This window comes from Aotus nancymaae, unplaced genomic scaffold (assembly GCF_030222135.1).
Source record: "Aotus nancymaae isolate 86718 unplaced genomic scaffold, 86718_ANA_hifiasm-v0.15.2.pri h1tg000058l, whole genome shotgun sequence".
NCBI lineage: Eukaryota > Metazoa > Chordata > Mammalia > Primates > Aotidae > Aotus > Aotus nancymaae.
In genome coordinates, this window is record NW_026988472.1 from 17,542,018 (window position 1) to 17,562,618 (window position 20,601).

Here is a 20,601-nt window from a genome sequence, read left to right on the forward strand (position 1 = left end):
TAGAAGGAAATATGGAGTTGCCTTCAACTGAGTTAGGGAGAGGAGAGATTAGAAAGCTCAGTTCACTCTCAGATGTTTTGGGGGATATGATTGCCCTTTCTCTTTTTGTCTTCATGCTCTCTTGTGTGCCTTATTGATTCACAGGAGTCATTACGGAGACTGAGAGGTTGGTCTATCCATGGGAAACTGGTTAAAAGTGAGCATTACTAACTTGCATACTCACATGCAGGGACTTTGGTTTCTTACCTAACTTGAAAAATTCCCCAAGTGTTTCAATATTTGATTTTACTATGTTGCCTAAACAGTTACATCCACTATAGTCTTATTTTCAGATTTTTTTTTTCTAAAGCAATTATTTTCCAGATCATCTACTTTATGTCTTTAGACCTAGAAACTGATTACTACAATTATGATTCAAAACCTATTTTCTGCTGCCCTGCACTGAGCTGAGTAATTGGGTGTAAATGGTTATTTCCTTTGCATGCTTTGCCTTTGTGTTAAGTGTTTTTTGGTTAAAAGACCAGAGGTTGCATTATTGCCTGCTGAATATGCTTATATTAACAATTGTAAAAAAGTAAATGACTTTTGGGAGTATTAATGAATAGGCATTTAAATTGCATAGTTAAATCTTTTCCATCCTTTACTAAGCAAACCATTGGATTACCCTCAATAAGAATTTAATTGACTGTTTACATGCCATATTTGGGTAGGGAATATTTGTTACAGAAAAAAGTTGTTTGAAATCAGAAGGTTCTTAGCCATTTCAATTTCATAATTTGTATTTGTGTTATTATAAATATTAAAATTTAGATTATCATGTTCAAAGTCCACTCATAATAAATGCTACATGGGCAATGAGGGGTGGAGTGTTTCAGAAGAGAGAGATTTCTTAACTACAAGACTGGACTGCTAATGTGTAGTATGAGTATGGGGGCGGGAGGTGGGTATTTTATATGGTGTTTCCCAAACTTAATTGAATGAGAAACTTTCATTCTTTAAGGACTCCACAAGATGCCAGTTTGGGAAACCCTGACTTAAGAGTGTTAGGTAATCACATTTTTGTTTCTGTTTTACAGTACAATTTTGTATAATCCTGATGCAACTGAAATGAATAGTAGAGAAAGGTGTATTGGTGGCCTTGAAATATCTTTCACTAGCTTATTTAATTTAAATTAGATAATCTTATTTAATTCAGAAGTAGGTTTACTTGGTTATGGAGATCTTTAAAACATGATTTTAAATGAGAAGAGATTAGCAGTATTCCACAGAAGTATCACTGAAATAAAAATCTGTTAAGGAGGATAACTTCAGAGTGCAGATATTAACCTCCACCCCTTAGTTGCAGAGTTGTGATTAATGGCTTGCAATGATACTGTTATAGGATAATGTAGCATTTGGAAAACAACCTATGTTAGTGGCATATTAACAGAACACACCCCTTAGAAATATGATTTACAATGTAATTTCAGACTTCCAGACTTCCATAATTATTAGTTTCCATTTACAAAGAGTGGATTATGCACAGAGAATTTGACAATTGTGATAACGCTAGGTGCTAGTTAAAAGTAATTAGGTTCATGAGCACTAGTAGAGAAGGAGGAGCGAAGAGGAGGAGAAAAAGCTCAGGAGTGAGTTTCAAAAAAGTTGTTTCTCTACTAAATATTTTCATTGGGCCAATTTCTGATATATAGGCCCGCATTTAGAAAATAGCAAAATGTGAATGCATAGCTCTTAACATAAAAATGAAAGTTATGGTTTTCTTGCACCAGCCTTAAGAGGAGTGTTTCTGTTTAGGGCAGACCCTGCTAGGCCTTCCTGTTTGTTATTTCCACAAGATACTGTGCCCTCAGAGCTTGCCTTTAGCAATTTTTCTTTTTCCTTTCTGGGCTTCTTATAGTCTTTCTATGGGGATGTTTCCAGCAATCCCTTGGGGAGGGGTTTGGGGATATATTTATGTTTTCTGGGGCTCTGTCCTCTGTATTCCTAAGTGCTGTCATTAGCAGCAATGGCTTCAGTTACCTCATTCACTCGTGCTACCTAGGGAGTATAGAGGTTAAGAATTTAGATTTCAAGTTCCATATATTTAGGCTCCTATCCTAGCTCTAACATCCACTAACTGTTTGACCACAGACAACCTCTTAGCCTCAGTTCCCTAATCTATAAAATGGGCTGGTGTTATGTTAGCTACGATGACAAATAAATTATGATAAATAATGAGAATCTATGTAAACCTCTTAGCAGCATGCTTGCAACTGACATGGTATATTATACACGACATTTGTTGATGTTTTCATCATCATGATCCCTTCCTTGAACTTTATACTCCTATTTATATGCCCTCTATAAATCTCTACTGGGATATTCCATGGAAACCAATATTTTCCAAACATAGCCATGCGTTTCCTTTCTTTCTCAGCTTTCTATCAGTTCTTTCTCTTTTAATTCCTTTCTCATTCACCCAGTAATTGTTGCCAGAAATTTGTAAGTTTTCTTACAGCTCATCCCCAGCTACCCTCTAGCTAATCATTCACTGTGTTATCTTGTGAATTTATTTTCTTAAGTATCTCTTAGTTGCCTTTACTTTATCACCTCTTGCTTGAGCTAATGCAATAGCTTCCTGAGTGGCTCCCACCCACTCCCCAGTGTCTCTCTCACTCTCTGTCATAGTGATCTTTGGCTCACTTTTCCTTTTCCAGCCACTTCTCACCCTCTAGTTTTTCATGCTAGCAGTACAAAATAGCTTGGAGTGCCCAGCGCGTACTGTGTTTTTTTTGTATGTTTGTTTTCTTTCTTGAAACAGTCTCGCTCTGTTGCCCAGGCTGGAGTGTAGTGGCATGATCTCTGCTCACTGCAACCTCCCCCTCCCGGGTTCAAGTGATTCTCCTGTCTTAGCCTCCCAAGTAGCTGGGATTACAGGTGTGTACCACCATACCTGGCCAAATTTTGTATTTTTAGTAGAGACAGTGTTTCACCATGTTGGCCAGGCTGGTCTTGAACTCCTGGCCTCAAGTGATCTGCCCGCCTCAGCCTCCCAAAGTGCTGGGATTACAGGCATAAGCCACTGCACCCAGCCGGACACTGTGTTTTGACTTGGCTCTAGGCCATTGCACAGGCTATTACTTATCTCTGGAATCCTCTCCTTTCCCTGCTTAGCCCAAAAAACTCCTATTCATGGTTCCAAGCCCTCCAGGATGTCCCTGTGTCATAGAGGCCTTCCCTGAGTACCATGCTATCTGCAGATTTTTAAAACTCATAGTTGCCTGAGGACAAGAATTGCTTTATTAATCTTTTTTTCTTGCTTATTCTTTATCTTATTTCCATTGGGGAAGTGAGGTAAGTAAGATAAAATGTGCAAATGTCAAGAGAATTTTTTAAATCTCACTGCTTTAATATCTATTTGTGAGTTGGCTAAGATTGCCTAAAGTGTATAACGAAGTCAGAATTCTCACTTTGTAATGTGTTTATCTTCATATGTTTTCTTGCTTCTTTCCATCCATGTCTAATCTCCTTCTTCCCATTTGTTATGTTATAAAAATCTTTTTTCTTCTCTGTTAATAGTTCTTGATATATCCTCCATCAAGTACGAGCTAACAAATACCTAGAATCGATGTCCCTCTACATTGGCTCTAACCCCAACCCTTCTCACACACACATGCACCAATTATATTTTCCAGAACCTTTGCTTTGAGCAGAATTGCCCTATATGACCAGCAGTCCTCTCATAAAAGTAGTAAATGATGAGTGTATAATATGTAGACTCAGACCAGAAGATGGTGTACTTCATGAAATCTAAAGTGAAGTCTACTAAACTTCACTGAAGTATCAAGGTGTGACAGAGGTACTAATTATGCCAATATAAGTACTGAGTTAGTAAATACTAGTCTTAACTCTGTGAATTGCTCAGCTTTGACAGGTGAGCTAGATTTGTTCCATTAGCTTATTGGAGATTCATTGCTAGCTGTTTCAAATAAGCCTCCCCCTTCTATTTTCAAGGAATGATCTGAATCATACTGAGCTTAATTCCTTTGTCAGGTCTTTAATTGTTAACATTTAGGCAACAGTTTCTGAGACTTTGATTTTAATAAATTTCCACTTCATGTGTGTTTTTTGCAGTAGCAATGAGTAAGAAAACTTTTTTTCCTTCAGTTTAATCACTGTACCTAAAGCAACTCAGCTTTGTGAATGTATGTAAGCATGTGTATTGGAGCTGGGGATGGGTACCAGAAGCTTTAAAGAGAAAAAGTGTCAGGAAAGCATGTCTGTTCCCTTACTGCTATCATGAAGCACAGGAAGACAAGGAAAGGATTTATTGATGAAATTATATGCATAAACTCTTCTTTAATGGCAATGACTAAATAGTGTTGAAATGAAAGGGAAAAAACCATCATTATCTTTGTTCAGTATAGTTTTTATATAAATTTGTATGTCTCTGTATTTTTCAAGATTTTATTCTTACTGCTAATGTTGTCATTTATAATTATCTTATTTTAGCTTTGTTTCCTTTTTACCTACCCACCATGTGTGTCCCGTAATTCGTAACATCAGAACTGTACAAAAAGTAGTAGGAAGATACAGATTTAGAAAATGGGTAGAGAAATATCTAGAAGCCCATGCTTTCTCAAAATTTTATATGCTTACATAAAATTGTATTATTTAATAAATGTATCAGTGGCTTATTCATTTCTAGTTTGTCATTTTTCTCATAACATTCACCAAATATTTTTTGAGGGCTTAATATGTATGAGGTACTCACTGAGTTTATATTTTAATATGAATACACACATAAATATAACATTTCATATTATAAATATATATTACATAATATAAATACATGTGTGTGTGTATATATGTGAATATACAGTTTATTCTCATTATTCATGGTAGTTGTGTTCTACAAAGTTAACCTGAACGCTGAATGAACCAATACTGAACCATTGTTCCTAGGGAAAATACACAGTTGAGTTCCTTCAGGCCTCTGGTTACAACATTTTCATCAGCCAATCAATACATAACCTTGTTTTATGTGTGCTTCTGTTTAAAGATACTGCATTTAATGTATACTGTTGATTCATTAACATTGAACTCACAGCCAACGTTGTTATAACTCATGCCTGAAGGAAGTTTCTCTAACACACTTATTTTCCCCATAAGGCACATCACAGCCTTGTTGTGCTTAGGAACACTAGACAGTCCTTTCAGCATTATGTTTGGTGACCATCGTACAGCAAAATCACCAAGAAAGAGCACAAAATGCAAAAAAATGCTCTAAATAGACTTTGAAAAGAAAGATCACTTGTTGATGGTATGAGAGCTGAAACAAAAAGAGCATCATCTTGTTTGCCCTCAGCTGGCATCATGCACATTGGGTGACTCAAATTTTTCACCATTACATGTGTGTCTGTAAATGACTGAAAGTGCCATGATGATTAATTTGGGGGTTATAAGTGAATTTTACCAAGTAGGTGAATTTGCAAACTTGCACTCTGCGAATAATGAGGATCAGCTGTATATCAACTTTGTGTGTGTGTTTTGTGTATATGTGTGTAAAACTTTGTTCTTGGCCTTCACTTTCCCCTCCTTTGCCTTTTTTTTAAATCATTCACAGTTTTCCTACATATCTTGTGGTACATTGCACAATTCATTATAAATGTAATAGGGCTTCTAGGCCTGTGATATGGACAAAAATTTCATCCCATTTATTAAAGGTTTCCTGAGATATGATGTGTTTTTGTTTATAGACCTCTCATAGGGTGAAAATTTTATATTATAGCTGTAACTCCAAAGTTTATATGTAGCAACTCAAAGTGTTATTTTAAATTTATTTCATTAGATATAAAATTACAACTTGACAATTCATATTGACTTTATTGTGTTTGAGATGCAGTGTTTTCTTGAAGTGCCTTCAAAAGCCCCTTGTGCTCCTTCCTAATCACAACCCCCGCTCCCTCAAACCATTATCCTGCCTTTTATATTAATCTTTTTAAAAATTCTCTTTATAGCTTTACCCCCATGTTTGTATCTCTAAGGAGTATATTGTTTAGTCTTTTAGAACTGAGTAGCAAACACAAACTTAGCTGGGTAAAGAAAGACCAATATTACCACTATTGTATGAAGACATTAAGGAGAAGAGAAGCTGAACAAGCTCTTGTTCACAGTCTGGCTTCAGATGTTCTGAGAGTGGTTAGGAGGCCATTCTGGGAAGTTGGTTTTCAAGGTCACATACAAATAAGTCCCAAGACAAGGGGCTCTTCACAGGCAGGACATCTCCACTGTAGTGCAGGTTAGGGGGAGGTACTGAGCACCCAGCAAGAATTTGGTGTGGGGTAATGGCTGCCCTGCGTTTCCTGCTCTTCAGCTCCCTGATGCCTGCCTCCAGTTCTCAGGAATAGGTCAAAGCAGGCGCTGCTGTAGGATGAAATTTAGGGTCCTCTGCTAGTCTAGGCAACAGAGAAGGGCAGAAATCTCCTCAGCCCATGGCCAGGAAAAGAAAAACAGAAGAATCTGGATCCAGCTCATCTACCCATTCTGTTTTCAGTTTAGAAAGGTGATCAGTGCAGTGGGAAACTGATGGCTCTCAGTCTGGTCTGGTGGTCCTCTGTGCCTGAAGCACAGCTGTCACCCTGAGATTTCCCTTCCTTGCATTCCTGGGGATTCCCTTCATCTCTCTTCTGTGTTGGATCTTCTATTTGCTGCCTCCAGGCATGCTTTTTATTGGTCTACTCTTGTTTTGGCAAACACATCCTACAATAATTTCTTCAGAAAGTATGCATGGCAAGTAATTTATTGAGCTTTTTTTGTGTCTGAAAATGTCCTTATGGTTATTGATGGGCTGGCTGGATGTTGAATTCAAGATTAGAAATCATTTTCCTTCATGATTATGATGGTGCTGCTCTATTGTCTTCTGGTGTTGCCATTGAGAGATCCAAAGCTATTCTGTGTGAACTGTGTCATCCTTCATCACTGCACATCTTTACCCCCACTTCTGGAAACCTGACAATCTCCTTGTCCACAGTGATTTTAAATTTCACAGTGGTATGTGTATGGACATGGGTAATTTATTTTGCTGAGTACTTGGTGGGTCCTTTTAATTTGAGCTCCTCATGATTTAAATTCTGGGAAATTTTCTTGGATTATTCCTTTTTCCCCTTCAATTTTCTTTGTTATTTATGCTCTACTTTTCCCAAATTTATCAGCCAGTGCTTCTATTGATAAATTTTTCTGTGTGTTTTTCAAGAGCTCTTTTTTAGTTTTCTGAAACTTCTGGTTTTTGTTTCACAATAGTGATATCATGCTGAGGATATTAATGGTAATTTGAAGTCTTGCTGTGTAGTGTGTTTCCTCTAAGTTGCTCTTTTTGTTTGTTTTTGGTTATATCTTCCAAATTAGAGACTCTTCAGATGTCTTAGGAATCTTGGTTGTATACTCATGATTAGGAATAGAGAAATGGTTCTCAGCTGGGGATAATTTGAACCTCCCCCACCCCAGGAGGACATTTGGCAATATCTGGAGGCCTTTTTGATTGTATGCTACTAGTATTTAGTGAGTAGAGGCTGGGGATGTTGCTAAGCATCCTGCAATGCATTGGATATCCTTGCACAACAAAAAATTATCTAGCTCAAAATGTTAATAGTGCTGATACTGGAAACTCCATAATAGAGGACCTGAAAGCTGATTAAGAGAGCTCCGAAGGTGCAGGTGGAACGTGTTGACTTTGGGTTTCGCTGGAGGATGATCTAGTTTTAAGTAGTTTGGAGAACCTCTTCATTATCTTTAGGTCTTTTCTTCTGAGCTAGTCAGATATTCAATAGAAAAGTCTTTCATCTCCTGCCTTACGGGTAAAGATCTGGCTTCCAATATTCCTCCTGTTAATCAAAAACGGATTGGGGCTGTCTGCGTTCAGTGTATATGTGACCACGTAATACCTTTGCTTTTCATATAATACTCACTTCCTCAACAGCCTGTGTTTCCGGTTCTGAGACCCTATGTTTTATTTACCCTCTCCAGAGAATGAACCTGTTGGGATGAGGGAGCAGCAGTTATCCATGGTATGAAGTAGAGGAGACCACCTAGGGCTCTAACTGCTTCTCTAATGCATTTCATTCAAACCTTGTTATTTTAACTCCACCCTCTCTTCCCTTCCAATTCCAGAGTTATCTGGAACCCTTTTGTGAGTTTCTTGAGGACTCTACTGTATAGATGGGTTTGGTTTTGAACTGCCCTTATTTTCTCTTTGCAGTTCAGCTTTCCCAAGTCTGCTAAGTCCATTACCACTCTCCATCTGCTTTCTTGCCTTCCAAATTTAATTATTACTATTATCTCCTCTCTTGTTCTCCCAATCCTTTTTTAAAACCCCTTTGATATCATTTTAGTGGCGTTTGGATTGAGAAATAAATTAGATACATTGTGCTCAATCTATCCCATGATCCTGGAAACCAACATACTATATTCTAGCATAATTTCATTTAATTCTAGTCTTTTTTTTTTTGATATATTTACCTTTGTTATCAGAATTATTTCCTAGACTTAGGTTTTATTCCCAAAGATGAAAACTAGAAGATACTATTCTGTGTCTGCATAAGGACACAGTTGTATTCTTTTCGAAACCTTAGTGAATATTATAGCAGTATTCACTTTTGACATATTCTGGTTTAATTGACCTTTTGCTTAAAAACATAGACTGCTGTTAGCAGCCATCTGCCTCAAGTAGAACCTTGTGTTACCATCCCAATCAATATTCCTAATTTGAAAAGAGTTGAATAAAGAATATATATTTCAATATATTCCATTAAATCTGAAATGCCATCAATGATCTTATTCCATTTCTATTAATACTGTGGTCATAATTAGTAGAAATATGAGAAAGATAGTTGTTTATGATGATGGCTTATGACTATCTCTACCAATATTTTCCACCACATTCAAGAATTGACTGTACCTTAGATTTAAATTTTTAAGGGTGAAATTTCAAACATCAGTAAAAGGTACAGGCCAGACTGAAACCTATGCCTCCTGAATTTTTTATGTTCCCTAAACTGTCATCCAAGTATAAGTAATAAGTGTAATATAGTAGGTGTGTTACACTACTTTATCACTCCTCCCTTTTAAGATGGGAAACCTTGGGAGGCCGAGGCGGGTGGATCACGAGGTCAAGAGATCGAGACCATCCTGGTCAACATTGTGAAACCCCGTCTCTACTAATACAAAAAAATTAGCTGGGCACGGTGGTGCGTGCCTGTAATCCCAGCTACTCAGGAGGCTGAGGAAGGAGAATTGCCTGAACCCAGGAGGCGGAGGTTGCGGCGAGCCGAGATCGCGCCATTGCACTCCAGCCTGGGTAAAAAGAGCGAGACTCCGTCTCAAAAAAAAAAAAAAAAAAAAAAGATGGGAAACCAAGCCGAATTTTAAATTTTTTTCAGTTTCAGCTGAGTTTCCAGTTAATGGGTTAAATCACAAAAACCTCAAAATATATTTTGGTATCTTTTTAGGGTGTTAAATTTGGTTTACCTTTGTTAACCCCCTGGATGTCATTGATGGACAGACCTTTAAAATGCTGTACTTGTAACATGTCTTCAGATCCTCAGTAATTCACAGATATAATTATCTTCTTTGCCTCGTATTATAAAATTAAAGAATTGGGGATTTGATTTGATTTTTATTGACAGATTTTTTAAAGTTTATGTTTTAAATGAGAACATATGGACACAGGGAGGGGAACATCACACACCGGGGCCTGCCAGGGGGTGGGGGGGCTACTGGAGGGATAGCATTAGGAGAAATACTTAATGTAGATGACGTATTGATGGGTGCAGCAAACCACCATGGCACGTGTATACCTATGTAACAAACCTGCACATTCTGCACATGCACCTCAGAAAGTATATTAAAGTATAATTTAAAAAGGAAAACAAGTTTGTGTTTTGTTGTCTTAAGTATTCTCTCTTCTCCCTACCTCTATTAATTTTATTGTTACTAAAAGAAAAGAAGGGAGAAGGTATGCTTTCTTCCTCACCTTTGTTCAAGCAGGAAAAAGTATTGACTCGATTGAACATGAACAATCAACCCCATGTATAAATCTCGGGAAGTTTCCAAAAAGATATAGTGAATTGAAGTAGACTATACAAATGTATACATAAATAGAGTCCCGAGGGTTTATGTGTGGACAAAAACCAATTACATGAAGTATTTTCTGAAATTGCTTGCTATTGTCAGGATAAGTAATCATAAGTAAGACATCCAGGTTGAGAATGAAAACGATTGTGGGAATCCTGCCTCACTTTGTAATATTGTCTTCCCACAGAGGAAAATCTTAGAACAGTTTTGAGAGAGACTATCAAAAGGATCCTCTTTCTATAGAGTTCTGATAGATACATTATTACCATTTCTTTTCCTTCCAGGTTAGCTTTTTAAGGTTGTTTGAAAAGAGAGATAATGAAGCTGTGGTATAGTTGATGTCCTCATGATGGCATTCATGTCATCTTGGATAAATGTTTAAGATTAAATTTGTAGTTCATCCTGTAATTGAAAGAAGAAAGACAAACTTTAAGGCCAGCAGTATCACAAGTGTAGTACTGTAAATGAAGAACTTTTTTCTATCTGCTAATTGAGCACATGCACCTAACAGTACCTGTAAAAGCCAATGAAGGTGGGTTTTTTTGTTGTTTGCCTTCTCCCCAAGAGGGGAAAAATATGCATGTATACATATACACATGTATTTAGTGACTTAAACCATATTAACCTTCAGATAAACTAATCACATTGCTATTGCATTCTGTATTTTATAGTCAATTCAAACACACAAATCTATCTTTGGATTATCTTCATTGAGTTCAGATATTTCTTTTATAACTGTTAATCACAAGGAACCGTGTGTGTGTGGGCACATGCGTGTGTGTGTGTTCCCTGGTATTGACATCTTTAAATCATCTCACCTGATTCAACTGGGAGGTCTGGGTAAGGAAATAGCTAGATCAGTGGCTCTGCTGGTAGAAATTACTTCCTTTCCTCTGGTAATTTAAAACGAGTCTAATTTGAAGTTAGAGGAACATTAAGGATTTCTCTGTGGTTTCAGGTGAAACTGGAGAGGTGGAGACTAAATCATGCAGGGCTTTCTTTTTATGAAGTGTTTGTTCAAGTCTTTTGCTTAGATTTTATTGGAGTGTTTCTTTTTTTCTTATTGTATTTAGAAGTTACTTACATATTTTGGTTCTTGACTTGGATTGTATATTGCAAATACTTTGTATTTCTCTAGGATTTTAAACAGGGATATCATATCAGATTTTCATTTTTTAAATCATTACAAGAATGAATGGGAGAAACAAGTTTTATAGTAGTTCTAGTAGAAGATGGTGTTAGGATGTGGGAAATGGAGAGAAGAGGACAGGTCCAAAAGATATTTGAGATAAACTCAGTAGGATTTGTTAGTGAAGATTAGGTAAGTGGTGGGTAAGATGAGAGGGAAGTGTCAAGAATGGCTTCAGTTTCTGATTCAGAATAATACCACCATTACTGTGGACTTCACTTATTTTATTTAAGATGTTGATAATCTATATAGACTTGTACAATCATTATTTGCCTTGAACATAAGACTAACTACTATTTAGAATTTTTTGAAAATTACTGCAAATTGAAAATTTGTTGGTCCATTTTTATGGTTTAGTGATGTTTTAAATTATTACCTCTTGAATTATAGAAAAATGTGCTAGAAATTATATTTCTTAAATTTTATTTTGAAAATTCTTCAGTCTAAAATAGAATTGCTTTGTGGTTATGTAGTATGGCTATAGTAGATAATGAAACAGTAAGACATTAATGGGAAACAGGAACTTAAGAAAATCAATGAATTAAAATTGACTTTTTGTTTTATAGGGGTCCCTTCAGTGTTGTACGACGATGTATCAACAGAGAAACTGGACAACAATTTGCTGTAAAAATTGTTGATGTAGCCAAGTTCACATCAAGTCCAGGGTTAAGTACAGAAGGTAAGAGATGGATTTCAAGTAAGTTATTTGATGTCTGGCTTTATTCCATCTCCAAAATCCATTTACCAACCTAACCTTCATCTGGGGGTGGGGAAGCAGAGGGTGTGATGTAGAGGGAAGTGGGTGGAGACAGTTTAAACTCCATTCCAGTTTGTCAGAATTCTAGGACATAATATTTGAAAAACAGAGTAATTTACAGAGTTATAAAATCATCTACGATTTCTGTGGGCCTCTGCTTTTTGACTAGGAAGAAAGCAAAATCTGGACATATATTTTTTAGGGTCTAATTTTGAATTCTATGGTGTGGGTCATGGGATGGGAAAGGAGGGAGGTGAAATAATGGCAAAGATGATGATTGCAGATTCAGAAGAAACTTAGTTACCTCCAAATGCATCATTTACTACCTTTAGGATTATGATCTAGTGGAATGAAAAGATTCATATCTCACATTTGCCTTAAGTAACATATGATATATGTGTTAAAATTTGAAAGATCAGTACTGTTAGGACTTTTAATACATGATTATGGATAACCATATTTATATGTGTAAATATTTATACAGTCTGCAAACATTTTAAAGTTATTTATTTTTTTGCTTTTTAAGCCATAACTTCATGTAGCTATGGTGTACATGCTCATACTTCAAATGACACAATTGATCATGATATTAACTTTTCTAATTAGCCTATTACTAACTTTTTCACTTTTCCACGTTAAGTAAAAAATGAATCCTTCTTTAGTCCTTCCCTTTTTAATCCCAAGAGCAATACAGTTGATAATTTAGATTGGAAAATCTAGGGCAGTGTAGCCTATTTATATTTTATTCAGTTATTTTACTTTGGGAAGTAGAAGCCCACATATTGTGAGCTTCAAGTTAATCTGTTCCTGGAGATCTTTTTTTCTTTTAAATGCTTTTGTGACCCTTTGAATTATTATTATTCATATAATAATTGTGGAAGATTCTTAGAAGTTGCTACTCACAAAGAATAACTAATTGATTTGGTTTTGGTGCTTTAATATTTAAAATATGAAAGATTTAGAGATTTTATCTTTTATGGTTTTATACTCTGGAATTGGCTATTATTGCTTTTGAATGTAAATTTAAAATCAACTTTTAAGTAGGTTTTAGAACAGAATTATATTTCCTTAAACTTTTAACTGCCTTTAAGTTTAATATTCTGTATTTGATATTTCTGTACCTCTGCTGTCTGACCAAATACTGAGGTAATTTTGTATAACCCTAATTCATTACACATGTTCTGATTCTGTTTATAAACTTAGTAAGATTCCAGTTTAAAATCACAAGTCTAAGTCAATTACTCAGTTACCAATATTACATTGGAATAATATAAGCCAAATTCTCTTAAGCATTGTTATAATTGAAATAAATATTAATAGCTTCTTTTTCAACCCCAAATTATCAATACCAGACGTTTCACTTATCTCATTGCTGTACCAGATTCTAAATCTCTCCAGGCTAAAGACATTTTTTCAGGAAATAATTACTTATCTTCTCATTGGCTCAGGTTGTTTATTGATTTCTTCAGCCAGCTCTCTTGAGCTACAGACCCAGAATGCCAAGCTGAATCTCTGTCTGTTGTCACCTGGGTCAGGGAGTCAAACTCCAAATTTACAAAAGGGGAGAAGACTTAGTATATAGTTCATATACCTGGGATTAAGTCCTGTCTTCATTTAATATAATATACGGGAGCGTATCACTGAAGTTGTAGCTCACTCCTTCATTGCTTTGCCATTGCTTTGGCTATATAAATGTCTTCAAGTCCTATTCTAAAGACAAAGCCAGCCATTCTATTGATCCCTCAGACTCTTAAGGCTTCTTGAACTTAACAGAATCCTGTACTCTTTTCATATCCATCCTGTATGGTAGGACCACAATGTATAGATATTAAATGACATCCAGTTGGATTCTGGATATTACTCATGACTTTATCTGATTTTGGTCAGAGCTTAATAGTAGTCAAGTGAAAATATGCAATTGGCCCTTTATATTTATGGCACCAGAATTAAGATTTTACATCTTCTTTAGCACAACAACTCAGTATAAAGTTAGGAAACAGAATCAAAATTCCATCTCCACCACCTCTACCTTTTTTGCAGTGGGATTCCCCTACCCTCTATTGCTCATGTTCACACTAGCTTTCTTGATTCTAACTTGGACACATTTTATTATAAGATATATAATATGTTTCATAAAGAGTAAATTTTTTATTATATAAAGTCTCTATGAACAGTGCTTCCCCTCCCTCAACTTCTTTCAACCCTTTTCCAATCACTATAGGTAACACATCTTAACTCCTCTGCTCTTCTGGTCCATTTGCAAATTGTTAGGGTCCAAAAATGACCTCATTCATGACTTTGCATAGAAGGAGATGCTATATAAGAAGACACATATTTTGAAGTAAAATTTAACACAGTAAAAAGGAATCCATAAGTTCAAATAATATCTAGAAATAGCTATATTTACCATTACATTCTTTCCCAAATAAACTTACCTCTTAAACAACAATTAATTAAAAATCTATTTTATTCTTTATTCTTTCCTTTTTTTCATTTTATTATTTTATTTTTGGCTTAGTGGTTTGTTTTCTCTTTGTTATTACCTCAATTTATTTTTCTTGTTTTTCTAGCACACTTGTATTCAAATACATTATTGAGCGAAATAGGTCTTTAAAGGGTTACCTAAGAACCTACCATATGCTGTTTATTTGGATAGGTCATTATAATGCAAACAATAAATAAAAAGCGCCCCTACCCTTAAGGGACCTACATTTCAATTGTCTCGAACCATTGTTTATAACATGGTTTTTATTAGGAAAACAATGTGTAATAAATTCTAAGTAAATAATTTACAAATTATTTTTTTTGAGATGGGGTCTCTCTCTGTTACCCAGGCCAGAGTGCAGTGGTGCAATCATGGCTCATTGCAGCCTTGACCTCCCTGGGCTCAGGTTATCCTCCCACCTCAGCCTCCTTAGTAGCTGGGACTACAGGCATGCGCCACCACACCCAGCTAATTTTTTGTATTTTTTGTAGAGATGAGGTTTTGCCGTGTTGTTCAGGCTGATCTCAAACTCCTGAGCTCAAGTGATCTGCCCACCTTGGCCTCCCAAAGTGTGGGGATTACAGGCCTGAGCCTCCACTCCCAGCCCACCAATTTACTTTTGAAATGAAATGTGTTGATTTGTTGGAGGCCACCTGTACATGTTTTAATATTTTAAATTCTCATTGTGCTAATGAAGATGAGATATTATAATTGATGAAGCTAAAGATGAGATATTTCATAAAAGATGAGATGTTTTTAAATATCTGTTCTCTATTTTTGCCATCAAAATCTTAATTTTTATTTTATGGGGCTTCTTAACTTGCAGGTTGCCAGATATTCAATAATCCCTTGAAATTGTAAGCAGAATTATGGTTTTTTTTTTAGAGAGTTCATAGCTCTTATTAGATTCCTAAAACGGCATATTATTCCTAAATGGTTTATAATTTCTCCTTTCACATGTATGAAAAAATGAAATTAATGCTTATGAACTTCAGAGGAATAAGAAATTTCTATTAAATGAAAGCTGGATGAATTTATATTAGGATATGACTTCTGATTGTGGGAAATTTTTTGCTTATGTATACAACTTCCATTAATGAGTTTCCTAGATTATTATCTTGAATTTTTAATTAATATACTTTTTGTCTCTTACTTTGCTGAGCCACTAATTAAATTAGACTTTTTGTTTTAAAAGTAGGTATCAAAATTATTCAGACAAATAATAATAAGGAAACTAAAGGAAAGTAAGATATATAAAATTGGAAACCAAATTATCAAAGTTCTGGGTTCTTGATAGGACTCATTTTTTATGGTTTATTGTAAAAGTCCAAAATTGGCTGGGCGTGGTGGCTCACGCCTATAATCCCAGCACTTCGGGAGGCTGAGGCAGGTAGATCATGAGGTCAAGAGATAGAGACCATCGTGGTCAACAAGGTGAAACCCCGTCTCTACTAAAAAATACAAAAATTAGCTGGGCATGGTGGCGCACGCCTGTAGTCCCAGCTACCCGGGAGGCTGAGGCAGGAGAATTGCTTGAACCCAGGAGACGGAGGTTGCGGTGAGCCGAGATCGCGCCATTGCACTCCAGCCTGGGTAACAAGAGCAAAACTCAGTCCCAACAACAACAACAACAAAAAAAGTCCAAAATTAGCAATTTTTATTTGGGATTGTTATAAGTTGTTATATTTTGGGTTCTAGTTTGCTTAGTTTTCAAGAATATATCATTCTAAAGTCCCAGATAGTAGGTGATATCAGTGAAACTGAAGAAGTAAGGACTGTTGACAGTTCTCACCTTCATTTTTAAAAAACTGAGAAAACTGACAAATGTCAGAATCAACTTTTTCAGGGCTCTGGAAATTGATCAAAGGCCTACAGCTATCCAGGAATAATTTATTCAAGAAAACTGACTGATTCTTGGTAAGAACAGTGAATTTCATAGCATTATATAATAATTTTTCCCATTTGCATCCCCTTCTCTTCTAGTTCTGTAGTAACCTTGAAAATAAACAGTTCACATTCATGAAAATCAGCAAGTTGACAGCCATCAAAGGAGGCTGAATGGGAATGGAGCTCCTCCAAGGCCTCATTCCCAGAATATTGTCATTTTTTTACTTGTCTGGTAGTTCCCTGGAAGACTTGTCTTAGTTCATTTGTGTTTCTATATAGGAATACCTGAGAGTGGGTAATTTATAAAGAAAAGAGGTTTATTTGACTCATGGTTCTGCAGGCTATACAAGAAGCACAACACTAGCATCTGCTTCTGGTGAGGGCTTTAGGACACTTACAATCCTGGTGGAAGGGGAAGGGGAACCAGTGTGTACAGAGATTACCTGGCAAGAGAGGAAGCAGGAGAGAAATGGGAGGTAGTAGGTTGTTTTTAACAACCAGCTCTCATGGTAACTAACAGTGAGAACTCACTCGTTATTGCCAGGATGGCACCAAGGCATTCATGAGGGATCAACCCATGACCCAGACAGTTCCATTGGGCCCCCACCTCCAACACTGGGGATCAGACTTCAACATGAGGTTTCAGGGGACAAACATCCCAACTATAGCAACCCCTCTTGCAAGACTATCTTTAATTGGCCTGACTCAGAAATCACCCAGTGCAAAAAACATTTCCTCTGGGGGCATTTGCCAAAAACTTTTAGAGGTAGTTGTTTAATTTCATTGCTACCTGAGGCATAGATAACAACAGCTGGGGCAAACAAAAAACTAACATAAAAGCTTAAAACAAAAAACTGGGGACATTGGATGCCCATAGAGGCTTTGAAAAAGCTACAACATATTCTTTAGAAAATAATATGTTAAGAAAGCCATACTCATATATAGGCCTATGAACATGCTCAGAAAAAATCTAAGAAGGCCTTAATTTCTCATCTCTAGCTGAGTTTCAGGCTATGCAAACAGGAATTGAATGATAAGGTAGACATGTGAACTCCCTGACTGAGTGTTAAAGGAATGCCCTACACATCCACAAAACACTTGAGCAAAGACTAAGCTAAACAAGCAGAGACTTAAGTGACCACACATTAAAAAAGAATACAGACTACAGAATTTCCCCAAAAAAATCACTAAGCAAAGAGCAGGAGCAACAATAAATAGCAACAATAAATCCTGCAGAAGAGGAGATTCTGATTTTTAGAGTTGACACATAGCATCATTTAACAAACCCAGTTTTCAAAAAATTACGAGGCTTGCAAAGAAATAAAATATAGCTCATCCTCTGGGGGGAAAGGCAATCCATACAAACTGTTCCTGAGCAAACCTAGATGTTGGACTTACTAGAAAAAGAGTTACCAAATAGAAAGTATCAATAATGAGATAGAAACTATAAAAACAGACAACAGATGCTGGAGAGGATGTGGAGAAATAAGAACACTCTTACATTGTTGGTGGGAGTGTAAATTAGTTCAACCATTGTGAAAAACATGTGGAGATTCCTCAAGGAACTAGAAATAGAAATTCCACTTGACCCAGCAATCCCATTACTGGGTATATACCCAAAGGATTATAAATCGTTCTACTATAAAGACACATGCACACGTATGTTCATTGCAGCACTGTATACAATAGCAAAGACCTGGAACCAACCCAGATGCCCATCAGTGATAGACTGGACAAAGAAAATGTGGCACGTATATACCATGGAATACTACACAACCAAAAAAGTGATGAGTTCATGTCCTTTGTAGGGACTTGGATGAATCTGGAAACCATCATTCTCAGCAAACTGACACAAGAACAGAAAACCAAATAACGCATGTTCTCATTCATAGGTGGGTGTTGAACAGTGAGAACACGTGGACTCAGGGAGAGGAGCATCACACACTGGGGTCAGTTGGAGGGGACTAGGGAAGGGGCAGCGGGGGTGGGGAGGGTGGGGAGGGATAACATGGAGAGAAATGCTGGATATAGATGAAGGGGGAATGGATGCAGGAAACCACCTAGTTATGTTTGCACCTATGCAACAACCCTGCATGATCTGCACATGTACCCCGGAACCTAAAATACAATTAAAAAAAAAAGGAAACTATAAAAAACAAAAAGAGAAAATCAAATCAAAAATCTGGAATTGAAAAATACAATAACCAAAGAGGCTCAGCAGCATATATGAGCAGGCAGAATAAAGAATCAGACCCAGAAGACGCAAAGATAGGTTCATTGAAATTATCTAGTCTCCAGAACAGAAAGAAAAAAGAATGAGCAAAATGAGCAGAGCCTCAGAGACCTGTGGGGTTACCATCAAGCATACCAACATATGCATAATGAGAACTTCAAAAGGAAAGGAGAAAAAGGAGTAGAAAGACTATTTGAAGAAATAATGGCCCAAACTTCTTAAATTTGATGAAAAACATAAATCTGCAGAACCTATAAGTTCAGCAAACTCCAAGTAGTATAAATGCAAAAACACACCATAATCAAGTTGTCAAAAGCTACAGACAAGGAGAGTATCTTGAAAATAACAAGGAGAACTGAATGAGCAGATTTCTCTCAAAAACCAAGGATACTGAAAGGCAACAGGATAACATTCAAAGTGCTGAAAGAAAAATAATATCTATCAAGAATTCTTTATCCTGCAAAACCATATTTCAAACATGTAGGATAAATGAAGGTATTTTCAGATAAACAAAAACTGATAGAATTTGTCACTAGTTTCCTTGCCATACAAGGAATGCTAAAAGTAGTCATTTATGCTAAAAAGAAAAAAATCCTTTTTAAAAAATTTTTAATTTTTATGGGTACATAGTAGGTGTATATATTTATAGATTACATGAGATATTTTGATACAGCATCCAATGTGTAATAATCACATCAGGGTAAAGGGGGTATTCATCACTTCAAACATTTAACCTTTGTGCTACAAACAATCCCAATATACTCTTTCAGTTATTTTTAAATGTACAATTAAATTATTAAATTATATTTGACTATGGTCACCCTGTTCTGCTAGCAAATACTAGGTCTTATTCATTCTTTCTATTTTTTGTACCCACTAACTAGTCCTACTTTCCCCATCCCTCACCAGCACCACCACCCCCAACTACCCTTTCCAGCCTCTGGTAACCATTCTTCTACTCTCTGTCTTCCTGACTTCAATTATTTTAATATTTAGATCCCACAAATAAGTGAAAACATGCAATGTTTGTCTTTCTTCGCCTGGCTTATTTCATTTAACATAATGACCTCCAGTCCCATCCATGTTGTTGCAAATGACAGGATCTCATTCTTCTTTATGGCTGAATAGTGTCCCATTGTGTATATGTACCACTTTTTTTAATCCAGTCATCTGTTGACGGATACTTAGGTTGCTTTCAAGTCTTGGCTATTGTGAATAGTGCTGCAGTAAACATGGGAGTGCAGGTATCTCTTCAATATACTGATTTCCTTTCTTTTGGGTATATACCTAGGAGTGGGATTGCTGGATTGTTTGATGGCTCTATTTTTAGTTTTTTGAGGAACCTCCAAACTGTTTTCCATAGTAGTTGTACTAATTTACATTCTCTCCAACAGTGTATGAGATTTACCTTTTCTCTACATCCTTGCCAGCATTTGTTACTGCCTAACTTTTAGATTAAAGCTATTTTAAGTGTAGTAAAAGGAAGTATAGTAAAAGGATGTCAAGAAATCAAAATAGAACACTATAAAATATCTATTTAACACAAAAGGAGGCAGTATTGGAGGAATACAGGAACAAAAAAGGCGGAAAACCAGTGGTAAAATTACAAACATAAATTGTACCTTATCAGTAATATTATTAAATATAAATGAATTAAACATTCCAATTACAAGGCAGAGATTGGCAACATGGATGAAAAACAGATGAGATGGTATTGTAGTTTTTTGCTGTCTACAAGAGACATACTTTAGATTTTAAAAATACATATAAGTTGAAGTGAGTAGAAAAAGATATACTATGCAAACAGTAACCAAAAGAGCTCTGAAGTGGGTATTACTAATATCAGATAAAATGGACTTTAATAATTACATCAGAAATTTAATAATCAAACAAATTGTTACTAGAGACAAAGAAGGGCATTTTATAACAATAGCAGCATT

At 36.1% G+C, this 20,601-nt stretch overlaps 1 protein-coding gene across 13 annotated transcripts in view; it reads left to right on the top strand.

Moving 5' to 3' along the window:
* Positions 1-20,601, top strand: part of CASK (calcium/calmodulin dependent serine protein kinase) — a 427,869-nt gene that overhangs the window by 71,751 nt on the left and 335,517 nt on the right. For 7 of the 13 annotated variants that reach the window (XM_012448146.2, XM_012448150.2, XM_012448151.2 and 4 more), the window contains exon 2: positions 11,866-11,978. In XM_012448146.2, the coding sequence (XP_012303569.1) occupies positions 11,866-11,978 (113 nt within the window). Of the gene's footprint in view, positions 1-11,865; positions 11,997-20,601 lie in introns of all 13 variants that reach the window. The other 6 variants (XM_012448141.2, XM_012448142.2, XM_012448153.3 and 3 more) reach the window with 1 other exon arrangement.